At 36.9% G+C, this 15,048-nt stretch overlaps 1 protein-coding gene across 27 annotated transcripts in view; it reads left to right on the top strand.

Annotated features, from left to right (window-relative positions):
- Positions 1–15,048, top strand: part of LOC127489374 (uncharacterized) — a 130,356-nt gene that overhangs the window by 57,457 nt on the left and 57,851 nt on the right. For 14 of the 27 annotated variants that reach the window (XR_016230532.1, XR_016230527.1, XR_016230524.1 and 11 more), the window contains one exon: positions 11,647–11,929. The exons of 11 other annotated variants lie outside the window; for them this stretch is intronic. Coding sequence is in view for 2 of the 16 variants with exons in the window: in XM_089327783.1 (XP_089183909.1) it covers positions 11,647–11,712 (66 nt within the window). In the remaining 14 variants the exon portion in view is untranslated. Of the gene's footprint in view, positions 1–10,363; positions 10,473–11,646; positions 11,930–15,048 lie in introns of those variants that run through there. 2 more of the 27 variants (XR_016230534.1, XR_016230518.1) reach the window with 1 other exon arrangement.

The raw sequence follows: 15,048 nt of genomic DNA, 5'->3' as shown, positions 1-15,048 counted from the left end.
AGAAATGGTTATAGTGCTTTAAAACTTATTTGGAGAAGTTAATGATGCTCCTTTTTCATTATGGACTTGCTAATTTGTTACTTTATTTTCCTAGTCATTTTTTCTGAGAGTTTGACAATTTTGTAGATGTTTTAAAAGAATGAACTTTGGTTTGCTTGATTTATTCATATTTCTGTTTTCTATTTCATTGACTTCAATTTTTATTTTCTTTCTTGTGTTTAATTTGCTTTTCTGTTTAATTGTTAAGGTGGATATTGCTTTGTGGCTTATTTTTCTTTTCCTATATTGGCATATAGTGTTGCAGGTTTTCATATAAGATATAAGCTTCTTTTAATAAATTTTTGATGTGTTGCATAGTCATAATTTCAATACTGTAAATTGTTTTATCATTTATTCTTTGATCCATGGATTATGGAAGTGTATTTTTAATATCCAAGTATTGAAGTTGTCACAGATTTGGTTATTTTCAGGATTTTTCATTTAATTTTGAGTGATCAGAGAACATAATTTGTGTACTTTCAATCGTTTCAAATTATTGGGTTGTTATGAGGTCCACAAACTGACCTATTCTGGATAATGATCAGGTGTGCATGAATAAAATCTGTACTGTATAGACATTGACTAAAGTGTTTGTCGTTGGCTGGGGTAAGATCTGATGGGGTTCTTCAAGTCTTCTATATCCTTGCTTTTGTTTCTAGTTTTTCTATGAAATTTAGAGTGGAACATGGATAGTTTTTTAAACTTTTATTTAATAAATATAAATTTCCAAAGTACAGTTTATGGATTATAATGGCTCCCCCCTCCCCGCAACCCTCCCTTCTCCCACTCCCTCTCCCATTCCATTCACATCAAGATTCATTTTCAATTATCATTATATACAGAAGATCAATTTATTACATATTAAGTAAAGATTTCATCAGTTTGCACCCACACAGAGCATAAAATGTAAAATACTGTTTCAGTACTAGTTATAGCATTAATTCACATTGACCAACACATTAAGGACAGAGATCCTACATGAGGAGTAAGTACACAGTGACTCCTGTTGTTGACTTAACAATTTGACACTCTTGTTTATGGCGTCAGAAATCTCCCTAGGCTCTAGTCCTTTGATGGCCCGTTCTTTCCACTGGGATCTCACTTGCAGAGATCTTTCATTTAGGGTTGGTTGGTTTTTTTTTTTTTTTTTTTTTTTTTTTTTTTTTTTTGCCAGAGTGTCTTGGCTTTCCATGCCTAAAATACTCTCATGGGCTCTTCAGCCAGATCTGAATGCCTTAAGGACTGATTCTGAGGCCAGAGTGCTGGAACATTGACATTTTATTTATTTTATTTATTTTTTAATTTATTTTTTTACAGGCAGAGTGGGCAGTGAGAGAGAGAGACAGAGAAAGGTCTTCCTTTGCCATTGGTTCACCCTCCAATGGCCGCCGCGGCCAGCGCACTGTGCTGATCCGATGGCAGGAGCCAGGTACTTATCCTGGTCTCCCATGGGGTGCAGGGCCCAAGTACTTGAGCCATCCTCCACTGCACTCCCGGGCCACAGCAGAGAGCTGGACTGGAAGAGGGGCAACTGGGAAAGAATCCGGTGCCCCGACCAAGACTAGAACCTGGTGTGCCGGCGCCGCAAGGTGGAGGATTAGCCTAGTGAGCTGCGGCACCAGCTGGAACATTGACATTTTAAACTGCTATGATTGTTTTTCCCTTCATTTCTATCAGTTTTTGCCTTATGTATTTTTGAACTATCTATTATGTTTTATGCATTTATAATTTTATGCCTTTTTAGTGTATTGATATTTCATTTTATGAAATGTCTCTCTTGTATGTAAATTTTAAGAAATATTAGTATAAATAGACAATTCAGCTCTTATGGTTATTTCTTACATATTATATATTTTATTCATTTTGTTTTCAATGTACTTATTTCTTTGAACATCATTTGCTTCCTTTATAAACAGAATTTAGTAGAGTTTGATATTTTTTTACCTAGTCTGACAATCTGCTGTTTGAGCTTGTGTCGTCCATTCATGGTTAATGTGATTATTTTTGTGTTTGTTTTTATCTCCACTTTGGTACTTTTGTTTTTTGGTTTAGTTTTTGTTCTCCTGTTTCTCCTTTACTATATTTTTAGTTGTCAACATTTTACACGTGCCAAATGTCCTACTATATTTCCTCTTTGGATTAACATTACTGTCTAGGTTGCATGTATTTGCTATAGTCCAGAGGATCTATTTTAAAATTTAAGAGAAGATGACAAAAATATAAACTATTGAGTTTTATTTACCAAAGCATTTACCATTTCTAGTGTTATTTCCTCTTTTAGCTTTGGTGTTACTACTTTCTACTTAAATTTCTTTTAGTGATTTTTATTAAGTCTTATTTAATAGGAATTAATATATTCACTTTTGTTTCTCTGGGAATGTCTTTATTTCATATTAATGTTAACATTATTTGATAATTTTCTGATTATAAAATGTTTAACATTTTTTCTTTTAACACTTTGAATATATAATTCCAGTACCTTCTAGTCTCCACTGTTTTGCATCAGAAGTCAGCTGCTTTTTATGTTTGTCTCCTGTATGTAGTGAGTTGTGCTTTTTTTTTTTTTTCTAAAGATTTCCCATCGTAGATTGTCTTTCAATAATTTGCTCATGGAATGCCTAGATGTGACTTGGTTTATACCACTAAGGTTTTATTGAGCCTCTTATTTTTAGCTATTGTTTTGTTGATTTTTTTATCCTTTTTCTTTATTCATTCTGGAAAGTGCACTACATATCTGTTGGTGTGTTTGATATTGTTTTATTCATCTCAAATGTTTTGTTTCTATTTCTGCATCTTTCTCCTCTGTTCTCCAGATTGTGATTTTTAGTCATCTATATTAAACTTCAGTGATTTTTTTTCTTCTGTCACATCAAAGATTACAGTAAGCCCCTCTAGTAATTTTAATTTTGGATATACTATTTCTCATCTAGAATTTCAAATTTTAAAAAAATACTTTGAAAAATATTATTTGATAAAGTGAGATGCCTTCCATCTCCTGGTTTACTCCCCAAATACTCACAACAGAATTGAATGTGCCAGGCCAGATCCAGGAGTCTGAAGTCCTGCTGTGTCTCCCATATGGGTGCCAGGGACTTGAATAGTTGAGCCACTACCCACTGCCTTTCGGAGTGTACATTAGTAGGAAACTGGAGTTGGGAGTTGATCCAGGACTTGAATGCAGACAACTCCAATATGAGAGGCAGGGATCACAAGTGATATCATAGCCACTGAGCCAAATTTTCACTCATTTTTAAAAAATGATTTCTTTCTACTGAGGTTCTGTATTTGTTAACCTCTCATACTTTTTTTCATTCTTTAAGCTCAATTTCTTATTGTTATTTGAATAAGCTTATTACAGGATGGGTGTTTGGCCTTGAAGTTAAGATGCCACATCGGAGTGCCTGGATTCAAGTCGTGGCTCTGCTCTTGACTCTACCTTTTTGCTAATGTGCTCCTTGAAGCTGGTGGTAGCTCAAGTGATTGCATCCTTGCCACCCACATGGAGAACTAGGTTGAGTTCCAGGCATCCTACTTCAGTCTAATGAATTCCTAGCCTTTGTGGGCATTTGAGAAGTGAACCAGTAGATGGGAGCTCTTGTATGTCTGTATTTGTCTTTTTCAGTCTCTATGCCTCTCAAATAACAAAACCTGGATTAAATGAGAAACTAAAAGAATAAAAATGAAATTAATAAAATCATAGGCTACCAAATCCAACTTCTTTTTTTTAACCTTTATTTAATGAATATAAATTTCCAAAGTACAGAATATTGATTACAATGGCTTCCCCCCCATAACGTCACTCCAACCCGCAACCCTCCCCTTATCCACTCCCTCTCCCCTTCCATTCATATCAAGATTCATTTTCGATTCTCTTTATAAATCCAACTTCTAAGTCCACATGCAAAGGAAGTTTCTGTTGATAGTCTTTTTCTTGGATATAGATAACACTTTTTTAGTGTTTGCATATATCATACTGTTTTGCTGAATAGTGGATATCTTAGATGTTATGAGGTCTTATTTTGAATACTACTGTAATTAATTTTATTCACTTGCATACTAATAAACACTGAATTTGCCTAGAATGGTCTAGGAAATCTCTCTGCACCATGTGCAGATACTGATGTCTCAAGTCCTTTATATTTTTTGCTTTAATTTTCAATTAGTAGGGATGGACCTGTATCTTCACAGAAAGAAATGTTAAGGAGATATGCTCAAATGGTTTTCAATGTTTCATTCTTTGCTAAAGGGTCTGTGTGTGGCCTGGAGACCACACCCATATCACAGGTTTATTTCAACTCTTCCCTGGTTTAGTTCTCTTATAGTCCCTCTTGCTTTCCTCTGGACCTGCTCTTATGTTGCAGAGAGATATCAGTGACTAGGGCCCACTTCAGGATGTGCTGTACATGACTATATATCCCCAGGTCTTCCCAGAATATACAAGAGAATGGACAAGCCTCCCATGGCTACTCCCTCTTCTGAAACTCCTTGCTAACACTCTGCTTAGTTCCTGAGTCCATGACTTCCTTACATAGAACTGCACTGTAGACTTGTGGAGCTATGGGTCCTTACTTTTTAATTTCCATCAACATCACAAGTTTAATTCCCCCTCGTCTCCCCCATGCAGTGGCAAAGATGCCGATGGTTTCAATGGCCAGATCCTCCCTGGCTGAACTATCACACTTAGGGAAGCAGGGATACGAACAGTCCTGGGGAGCACATCATAGACTCCTTTAGTTCTTGCTTATAGTTCCATAGTTTTGATAAATAAATACTTCTCAATTTCTGGTCCATTTCCAGAGGGCTAAATTTGGTTTGTGACAGTCTTAAACATCTTCATGGTGTTTGTTGGGGAGGAGACTTGTTAATATCCATCCTGATCATATCACACTGGTCATTTCTTTATTTTTGTTTCTCAATGCCACGGGCTCACAAGGAACTTCTAAATTGTGTTAAATTAATAAATAAAAAAATAAGAAAGGAAGTGTTCTCTCACACAGCTCAGGGATTCCCAAATGCAACTTGATGGCTTTGCTATGTTTTTACAAGAGTATACAAGAGACATAATCTGGAGATAATTGGTCTTCAACTCAGAATGATTAACTAACGAGACTAATGGTCCCCAGAGATCAAGTGGAACAAGTTGTATATACATGCCAATTTCTGACAGTTTCTAGACATATCTCTAGACCTTGTGTTGCTGCAGACAGACTCCAGCTGTTACACAAAGGAAGAGAATTATGGCTAATGATTTAGGCAAGTTTTCCATTTAGATTTTAGCTTCCAGTGCTAGTTCTTGGGTGAAGGATTTAGCATGTTTGGTATTTCAGCATGTTTATAGAATACCGAGTTCTCTTATTCCACACCAGGAACTCAAACTCAACTAGACTATTTTAAAGAAAGAATGATAAAATAATAGTCCTATAAAAGGTCAAATAGAAGAAATAAAATGGTTACATTTGGCTTTATTTTACTCACATTTCCAGTTTAAATTATATAGAACTTTTCCAAAATAAAAATGCTTAAGTTATGCAAGAAGGAGTGGAACAGAAGCTGAGTTACCATTTCAGAAGCTGTCACTAAAATTGTCTCCGTAGCTTTTTAAACCATAATTTTCCTTCTCACATTTTCAACTCCAGCCACTGTTGGTGATTCACTAAAATTACTATAAGGTATGCTTCTGTTTTCTTTCCATGCCCATCAAACGTCTGGTTTTAATCTGGTTCCAAAAACCTTTCCCCCTCATTTAATCCCATCAACACAAACACACAACTCTATTGGCCATGACATTCATTTATTTTCCTAGAAAAAGTGCATGTGGGAGCTGTTCCTCCATGTTCAAGTCTAAGCCTTGTATAACCAACTGGTGGAACTGGATTCCAAGATTTTGAACAAGAGGAAAGGAGACAGAAGTCAATTTTTAGACCTTTGAATGCCACTTGTATGATAATAGTGACCCTATCACTAGGTTTCCTAAGTCAAACATTGAACAAATAGTCATATGTGGCTGATCATTAAACATTTAGCTGAGAAGTTGCATGTTCTGTACAATGGCAATGAAGTCAAAGTGGGTGAGGGTATCTGGCTGCATAACAATTCAATGTGACTGTGACAATCAACGCAAATGGTAGAACAGTATCTTATCAATAAGGTAAAATAACATGGGCTAGAAAAACTCATAAACTCAAACAAGGCAGAGAAAGTGCTGTGATATTCAATAATATAGAAAACATGTTATTTCCTCATTTGGAAGGATCCTGTAGAATATTAGTGAAAATAGATCTTTTTGGAGTCAATTAAAAGTATGTTTAGCAGCCAAAGATGATAGAATCTGCTGTTCACCCAGAAGGCACTATAAAAACTGTAGGGGATTATATATGGAACACTCCCCTGACAATTCCTTGTTCCTCAGTTCATGTGTTAATCTAATCACTACCTATTATTGCACATCACATTTTTGTGTGAATTCCCTTTTTTAGACAACTCCTTTAGAAAAGGGATGGTTTAATGGTCTTTACTCTGTAGTGCTTTGCATGGTATAAGACATGTGCCACATGCAATATTCTCAGATATTACTGACATGAATGAAAGAACAAAAAGGGATGGAAGGAAGGAAGACCATGTTCTCACTCATACTCGATTCACAATAAAGGTCAAACCCTTGGTGGAGTGAAAGGACTGAGAAGGTCCAATTTTTAATATAAGTAACTTTTAGTATAAGCCTGGTTATCCGAACTAATTCTATGGTGCTGGAGCTTACCTTCTTGCCTTGCTAAGATGACTGTGTTATTCAGAAACTTTTAATGCTCCTGAAAAACATTGAAAGCAAACATGAAATGATGGCCGAACCAAAAATGCAAATAGAAAATGTGCAGAATTGCTATGTTGTGATCGGATTTCAGTCTAAGATTTTTTTAACAACCCTAAATTCTGATATAAGAAAAAACATCCTGTTTTTGCAAAGATTCTTCATGTTTTCATCAGTGATACCCTGCAGTAAAACTACATATTTAGGGCAATTATTCCCTAAACATGCATGCCTTGAGCACTTACTATATGCTAGATGCTAGGGTTGTAAACATGGACTCAGCCAAATTCCTGTTCTCAAAGCATTTAAAGCATAATTAGGGGAGAGACAAGGTTATTAATAAATAAAGGCAAAAATATCATGGGTGCTATGTTTGAGATATACTCAAGTTTTTTGATGGGTTTAAAGGCAGTGTGCCAAAGGCGCATTGGATCAATTGCACATTGAATCTCAAGATCAAAAAAGGCAAGGTAAAGGAGGTGACCTTTGAGTAGGGCATTGTTGATAAATAGGTTGACTGGGGAGGAGAGGAAGGGCATGAGAAGCAGTGTGAGTTTAGACTTGATAATGCAATAGCCCAGAAGGCATGTGCAAGTGGGGAAGGCAGCTGTGGGTTTTATTGCAATAAGATCTGTACCATCAGGTGCTGTCAGGTGGAAATGGCAGGGTAAGTAGCATATTTGATAGCAACCAAGATAAGGCTCCCTTACAAATTGAACTTGAAACAAGCTAGATATAAATACAGATCTATTAAGGCAAAGCACTTCATGTGTCAGTATCTATTAACTGGTTGATGCTGAGATGTATTTGTGCTGAGTGGCAGGAGCTGGTGGGCCTGCCAGTCCCAGTAGGGTATAAGACCAAGAGAGATTTTTCCCTAAGAGAAGTGTTGGCTTATAAGTACAAACAGCCCCTGTTGTATTACAATGTGATTATACTTCAGGCTCTTCTCAGAGATAAAATTGTCTATGATGGAAATCAGAGGGATAGCACAATGCCAGGCTGGGGGCTTGTTGGCAGTTTGTAAGATCAAACTCCCTTTTAGCGTATCAGATGAGGGATTAATATTGGATTTTTTGATGTTTTTGACTGATTTCCATACAGTTCCATTAAGAACAATCCTAAGAAGTTATCTGAATGCATCTATTTAAATCACAAGAATGGATGGTGAATTATATCTCCATATCTTCTTTAAAAAGAAGGGGGTAATCTATTGTCAGGTACTGGGGATTAGACTTTGCTCTGTTTTTAAAATTATATTATTCCCCTGTCTTAAATGAGTAAAGTGCAGCTGGTGGTTTTCCCTAACTCCATGGAGAGCCAACACATCACACTATCGGGTAGCCTAGAATTCACCTCCCATTTTGTCTGTGTCACCTGCAAAATACCCTAATACACAGGTTGCTCACTGTGATGAAAAATGCACATTTCTAAGCAGAGTGAAATCTGGTTTAACACTGTGTTTGCATGTATACAATGTATATACAGTGTGCCCCCCTGAACAACATATTTCGTTTACCGTCTGATCTTTATTTTATTCTAAACCTCCCCTTATCATCCATGCATGGCCTTGTGGCTTCCAGCTTAGATTTATGAGATAATGGACCTGTGTTGTTGCTGCAGGGGGATAAGATAGAACAATGAAAGTGTGTATCCAATAAAATTTTAAATTTTTTTTGTTTTCCAATATTTTTAATGAACTTTTTTTTTACTGAGTTTCATGAACTCCTGTGGCTCTTTCAGCAATAAGCAATTGCAATTCTTTTTCCTGTTGCCCAGGGTTAAATTTGATTGAAGTAGGACCGGGTTTGAATGTCCAATGATCATTTTAGATTTTAGCAAAATTAATAATGTTGCTTTACCCATGAAAGTGCCTCGGAAGGTTTAATTGTACTGATTGAGTGTAAGTTGGCGATATTGTTATTATTAAAATTCACATGCTCTAAGCTAAGTGACACCAATATAAAGATTGAAATAGTATTTCAATAACAATGACACAAACAATTGTACACTCACCAATCCTTCTTCCCACTTCTCTCAAATAGTTCTGAGAGACTCCTAAATCTTTTAGTATTCCTAGCTTTCTCAGCAGAATCAGCCATTTTCTTCATTCCTTCAGTGGCTTGTTCTAATGATGCTTAGTATTTCAGTATTCTCTCTTGCTGCCCGCGTTAAACCACTTAAGTTGTTCTAGAAATTTCACTATCTTTCATCTAGGTCATACCATCTCAGATTCTTCTTGCCCCTGAAAGCTAGACAAATATAATTATTCAGACCAAGAGTTACACTTTCAGATTGACAAAATTGTCACAGCTTATATCATCAAGTTTCCTAATAGGAGAATCACTGGCTGCTACTTGTAAATCTTTCTCTTTTTTAAATTTTGTAAAAATAGGATGTGATCTGTCGTCAAAGGAGGCAAATCTATTCCAGTCATTAGTTTTCACTGTCCATTGGGAGATCAGGGAAGGTAGGAGAAATGCTCATGGTTTGACAACACTGCATAATTTATCCATCCAGTAAAATATTCTCTCTGGGTCAGACGAAAATGAGCCACCTTGTCAATTAGCACCAGCATCTTCTCCAGTAAATAGATCTGTCTTTTTGTACTGCTTCATCGTGTAGAGAAAAAGGTTCCCAAAAGTGAGTTGTTAGCTCATTGTGGTATACAAGTGTTGAGTTTTATGTTGGCTGAGTGGCTGGATTTCTAGAACAAAAGCTCACCTCCTTAAAAATTATTCTCCCTGGGGTAACTGATTTCTCAGAAAGTATATGACAGATGAGACAGTATGTGTAAACATTTAAATAACAAGCATTGCAGCTAGTCTAAAACTGAACTTCTCTTAGGCAGGGCTAGTGACACCGCTTCCCTAGCATAAGTTGCACAGCTTGATTTATGTGAGGTTGAGTCACGTACTAGGTACTGAGTCAAAAAATAATAAGAGATCAAGCATGTCTGGAAGGCTGGAGGATGAATAGACTTAGTGGGAACTAAAATGCAAAGAGTGAGTCTCTCATAATTGATGAAGTCTGGCCCCATGATCAAAATTCTGCAACAGGGAATGGGGGTGAGAAGTGGAAGCCGGCGTGTTAGCAATGTGTTGGCTGGTGAAAATAATATTATCTTAGAATACAGCAGGTGACCCTTACTGGTTCTTTCATTTCTGTTCCTATTAATAGTTATACATATGGGCAATATTTTTTTCAAGTGGAACTAAAAATACAAATGCGTATTTACACACTTATTTGTATCACAGATTAAAACCTCAATCCATGTAGTCGAGTGGAATAATTATATCCACACATAAGCATTTGCATATGAAAGTCCTTGATTTGCATGGACAATTATGAGTACTCTTTTCTTTTTTTTTCTTTTTTTGCTGATGCAAATGAAGAAACACCTTTGGAAAATGGGACTTGTAATTTCTAATCATATATCATTGAGTGATATATACAGTTTTAGAAAAGTATGCAACATCATTTCAAGAATAAGAAGTCATTTATACATATTTTTCTCAGGGAGAAGTGCTTGACAGAATAATTTTTCCTAATAAGAACAATGCTTAAAAATTGAGCATTCAATCGTCCAAAGCAGAAAGCCATAAAGGACTGACTTGGTGGTTCCTGGGTAAGCATTGAATCCTATACTTGACTTGACTTGACTGTCATAGGGAGAATTGTATAAATGTTTCATTACAAGCAATCAGAGGACTATTTATTATCTTTGTACCGTTGAGGATTGAGACTCTTGAAAAGAAGGAATGATGGGAAGTCATTGGTGAAGTTGAAAAGGGTCAAAGCTCTTGGTTGAAAAGACAAAGGGCCACTGTAGGCTTTTTCAGTTATATCTTCCAGATTTCTGGCTCTTCAGATAAATTTCAATATAACTTAAATACTTCCTAAGGGACAGTGAAATTCACATTAGAATTTTAGCAGCTGTCAAAAAGCCTACGATCTCTCAAAAGACTGATTATTTAACAAGTTCTTTAATGTCAACTCTGTGTCCAAAGTGGTTGGTCTGTGTTGAGGTGTTTTACCCAGTTCTCAGTTATTTAAATATGTGAAATTGCTTCTTGCATGAGCATGATCAGGAGACACTTTTTGGTTCTATCATTTATGTACTTTCAGTAATTACCCTTCATTTATTGGGTCGGTCATGAGAAATGACATTTTGTTTCTAAGTGAATAGAGTTATAATGAATTCGCCTCTGATAGTGACGTCTTCAGTCTGTAATGGAGGTAACTCTGCCCCTATGAAATCACTGCAGTGGCTCATTTCTTCCACTGTTTATCTAACAAAACAGCCATTTCAGATGCATCAAAGAGATGCCTTCCAGAGGACTTGGACCTCTCTAGCCAAAGGGAAGCTGAAAAATAGCTCTTTTGAAAGGGCATTGGGCAACCACGATGGGTAACCATGGTTCAGGGACTCAGAGTTCAGGTGGGATGGATTCCCAGATGGGTGGCAAATCCTTTTCCCTCACTCCTTCAGTACCCACCTGGATCTGTGTGTCTACCAGGAAGGAATCTGGACAAAATTCACCTATGCATTTCATTCTTGTATTCAATATATCTAGATGTGTAACATGCTACTGTGTGTGTGTGTGTGTATTTGTGCTCTGACTGTACAACTCATACATTATGGTGGTAGGTTCTTTTTTCTTCGCAGAATAAATTTTGAAATTTGAAACAATACTGAGAGCACTTTATTAAATACAAGAATGTTTTATATCTGTGATATCTTATGTTTGCAGTAACCTTATCATGAAGATGAGACTGATACAGTATTTTCTATTTTATAGATGAGAAAACTGGGGCTAAGTGTGTTTGAAGAAGGCAACCCTATTCACTGGAAAAGCCAGCTCTGAACTCTACTCCAAAGACCTCTAGTTGGTGTACTTTCAGTCTGTTGTCTTCTTCTCTTGTACATCCCAAAACAGCTAGCACATATCCTATGGGTGTTTCTTTTGTTTCCTCAACCAGTTAATGAGCCCTGAGAGTGAAGGCAAAGTATCAGAGCTCCTCTTTTATTTCCTGTATTTCCTACCTAATTTTTAATAAATGCCTTTTGGCCTAATGATAGAATCTAAATAACAGATTTTTTCTGTTATCTTTGTCAGCTATGTGTAGGACCCTATGTCCAATTTGAGACATGGGAGTAGACTAAAGAGCAATAAACATGATGAACTGGATGAAAAGTAAGATCTTGAAGATAGTTTAAGTACCTGAAATCACAGTAGGGTGACTTGTGCAGCATCTGCACTTGGACATTTCCATGACAGATTTCAAGCTTCCTGAAGTTAGACATGCAGTTTAGCACAAAGCATGGCACAGGGTACTGTGAGAAATCAATATCTGTTAATGTAATTAATATAAGATTTTTACAATACATATAGAACATTTCTCCATCCTTACTTTTAAGTCATCAGAATTCCCCATTTTGTTAATCATATGCTTTCCTGCCCCACAAGATTAAAGTTTGGTGATAGCAAAAACTGTGGAAGGTAGAGTGGACACACACTGCCCTACAGAATGGATGACCTGAAAAATTGGTAGCTGTGCCCCATTTCTCAAAGGTCAAAGAACACTTGGCTGCCTCTGCAGAGCTGAGAAAACACACACTTCATGGTACAGATAAGAATCCTTGAAACAGAGGTAGCTGGTTTGTAACACATAAACAGGCCTCTCAGTTACCCTTTGGCAATGCAAGGACCTAGTCACAGGGCTGGAATGTGAACTCCACGCTTTGGCTTTGTTAGTATTTTGAACTCTATCTAGTGGGGAAAACATGTCAAAAAGGCAGAGAAAATAATTTTTAAAACTGCTCATAACAGGAGTGTCAATTGGTAAAGTCAACAACAGGAGTCACTGTGCACTTACTCCTCATGTAGGATCTCTATCCTTAATGTGCTGTACATTGAGATTTAATGCTATAACGAGTACTCAAACAATATATTTCACTTTGTGTTTCTATGGGGGTGCAAACTGTTGAAATCCTTACTTAATGCATACTAAACTGATCCTCTGTAAAAAAAAAAAAAAAAGAAATTATCAATTCCCAACTTGACTCTCACTGGGATTAAACATGACAATAGGTCTGCTCTGATTTCATCATCATTTTAAAAAATCATCTATTATTTTTCACTTTATGTTTCTGTGTGGGAGCAAACTGTTGAAATCCATACTTAATGTATACTAAGCTGATCTTCTGTATATTAAGATAATCGAAAATGAATCTTGATGTGAATGGAAGGGGAGAGGGAGTGGGAAAGGGGAGGGTTGTGGGTGGGAGGGACGGTATGGGGGGAAAGCCATTGTAATCCATAAGTCGTACTTTGGAAATTTATATGCATTAAATAAAAGTTTAAAAAAAAAAACTGCTCATAAAAGGGAGAAAAGAGGATACAACTTAGCCATTTAGTAAACACTGACTGATTTGCAAACACAAAGTCTTTCCCCTACATAAATGTCTGAAGCCCACCTTGGCTCCTCATGGGAGCAGTGTTGTCTGTCTGTCTGTAACAACAATATGAGTAGAGGGACTCAGAATTTTTCCGCTTTTTGAAAGGAAGTTATCTTCACCTGCCCAGGACCTGGCTGGCTATCCAGGGCCAGACACTGGGGTTTGCATGGTGTGGTCACTAGAAGAATGTGGTCCCCTGATGATCCTACTTTACAGTGTCTGCTTTAGGGACAAGCTAATGATGGCTGTGCACATAGAACCCTGGGTTTTAGCAGATAAGAATTCAGACTTAATGTTGCCCAAGATGTTCAAAATCACATCAGAGAGAATAATTTGACACGAGGATAAATAAATAATACATTTGCTAGTTAGCCTGCAAATAAATGATGACTCTAGAAAACTGTACCTATTTGAATCCTATCTTTCTGAGCAAAATTGGGCTCACCATCTAGGCAGAGCTGCTCCTCCATTTCTGACTTTAATATTCCTGCTTTGGCACAGGTATTCCTTTTTCATTAGAGCTTTTCAACCAGAAAAGCTAATATCTGAATATATTATTCTATATATTTACTTCAAACTTAACAGGAATGAAGCTCAGTGAAGCAGTTTACATGCATGGAATACTAACAGGAATGTGCAGGGTAGTGGAAGGAAAGAAATAGAAATAAGATGGACTCCAGTGACAATGTCCTCACGTATAAAATTCCTAAAAATGGTGAGCACAATTCTCAGATAGTAAAACTGATCAGAAGCAAAGGATTTTAAGAACAATTTTTTTTAACCAAAAGCAGCCAAAATTTACTCACTAGATGTTTTCCGCAACTTTTACCAAAAGATTTTTTTTAATCTACCAAAAGTTGTCTTAAAAAAAAAAAGCACAAATATAAGCAAATTGATGAGGATTATTAGCAGAAATGAAAACCAGTTCATGGATATTGCTACATCTTAGGGCAGATTATGGGACTTGGTATTGATAAAGAGGGATACATCCTGATATTTCCACAAATAGAATTCATAGAAAATTTATTTTTGCTGTTGATAATGAAAAATAGCATCACCAGTAGGATATCTGATTCTGTATAAGCCTTAATGTTGCTGATTCCTTTGCGTGTTTATGATTTACCTTTGGGTGGGTGAGTGTCATGCTGAGGAGCCGCAGGAGCGCAAGAGTCCGTGGGTTGGTTTTATTTTGTGGTTTGGTCTATGGTTTCCATGCTGTATTGCTGTACCATTTTCCAGGAGCACAATTAGATGGAGTCATACTAACAAAGCAGCCACTCCTTGGGAGAAATCACACATCTTCCGTTCTTTCTTGCCTTGTAGCACCAAACACACTTCTGGCCACATTCTTATTCTCTGCCTCCTACCCCCACCCCACATGTCTGTCTGTTGTCTGTCTGTCTCTCCCCTTTCTCCCTCAATGGCTCTCTCACTGGATGGTGGGCAGTCCCTCCAGTGCCATCCCCCTGAATGACGGCTGAGCTTATTACAAAGGACACTCTTGTGAAATCAGTGACGACAGAAGCTTCTCAGTATACCCAACATCTAGGGTGAAATCCTGGCACAGAGTCAGTATGTTATCACTGGCAAAATACAGAGGCATATTTTGTTTGTGATTCTGTTCAATGCACAGACTTGCTTTGCAACCTGTGTCCATACAGCCTTTTTTCCTCATTGTTCTCTGCAGGGAAGATTAGGCTTAAGATGGAACTAAATTCCAGAGAAGAAATTGGGTCAAATA

This window comes from Oryctolagus cuniculus, chromosome 2 (genome assembly GCF_051225735.1).
Source record: "Oryctolagus cuniculus isolate XC-2025 breed Fujian yellow rabbit chromosome 2, ASM5122573v1, whole genome shotgun sequence".
Taxonomy (NCBI): domain Eukaryota; kingdom Metazoa; phylum Chordata; class Mammalia; order Lagomorpha; family Leporidae; genus Oryctolagus; species Oryctolagus cuniculus.
Note: the sequence above shows the minus strand (reverse complement) of the source record. Positions and strands in the feature narration are given on the sequence as shown.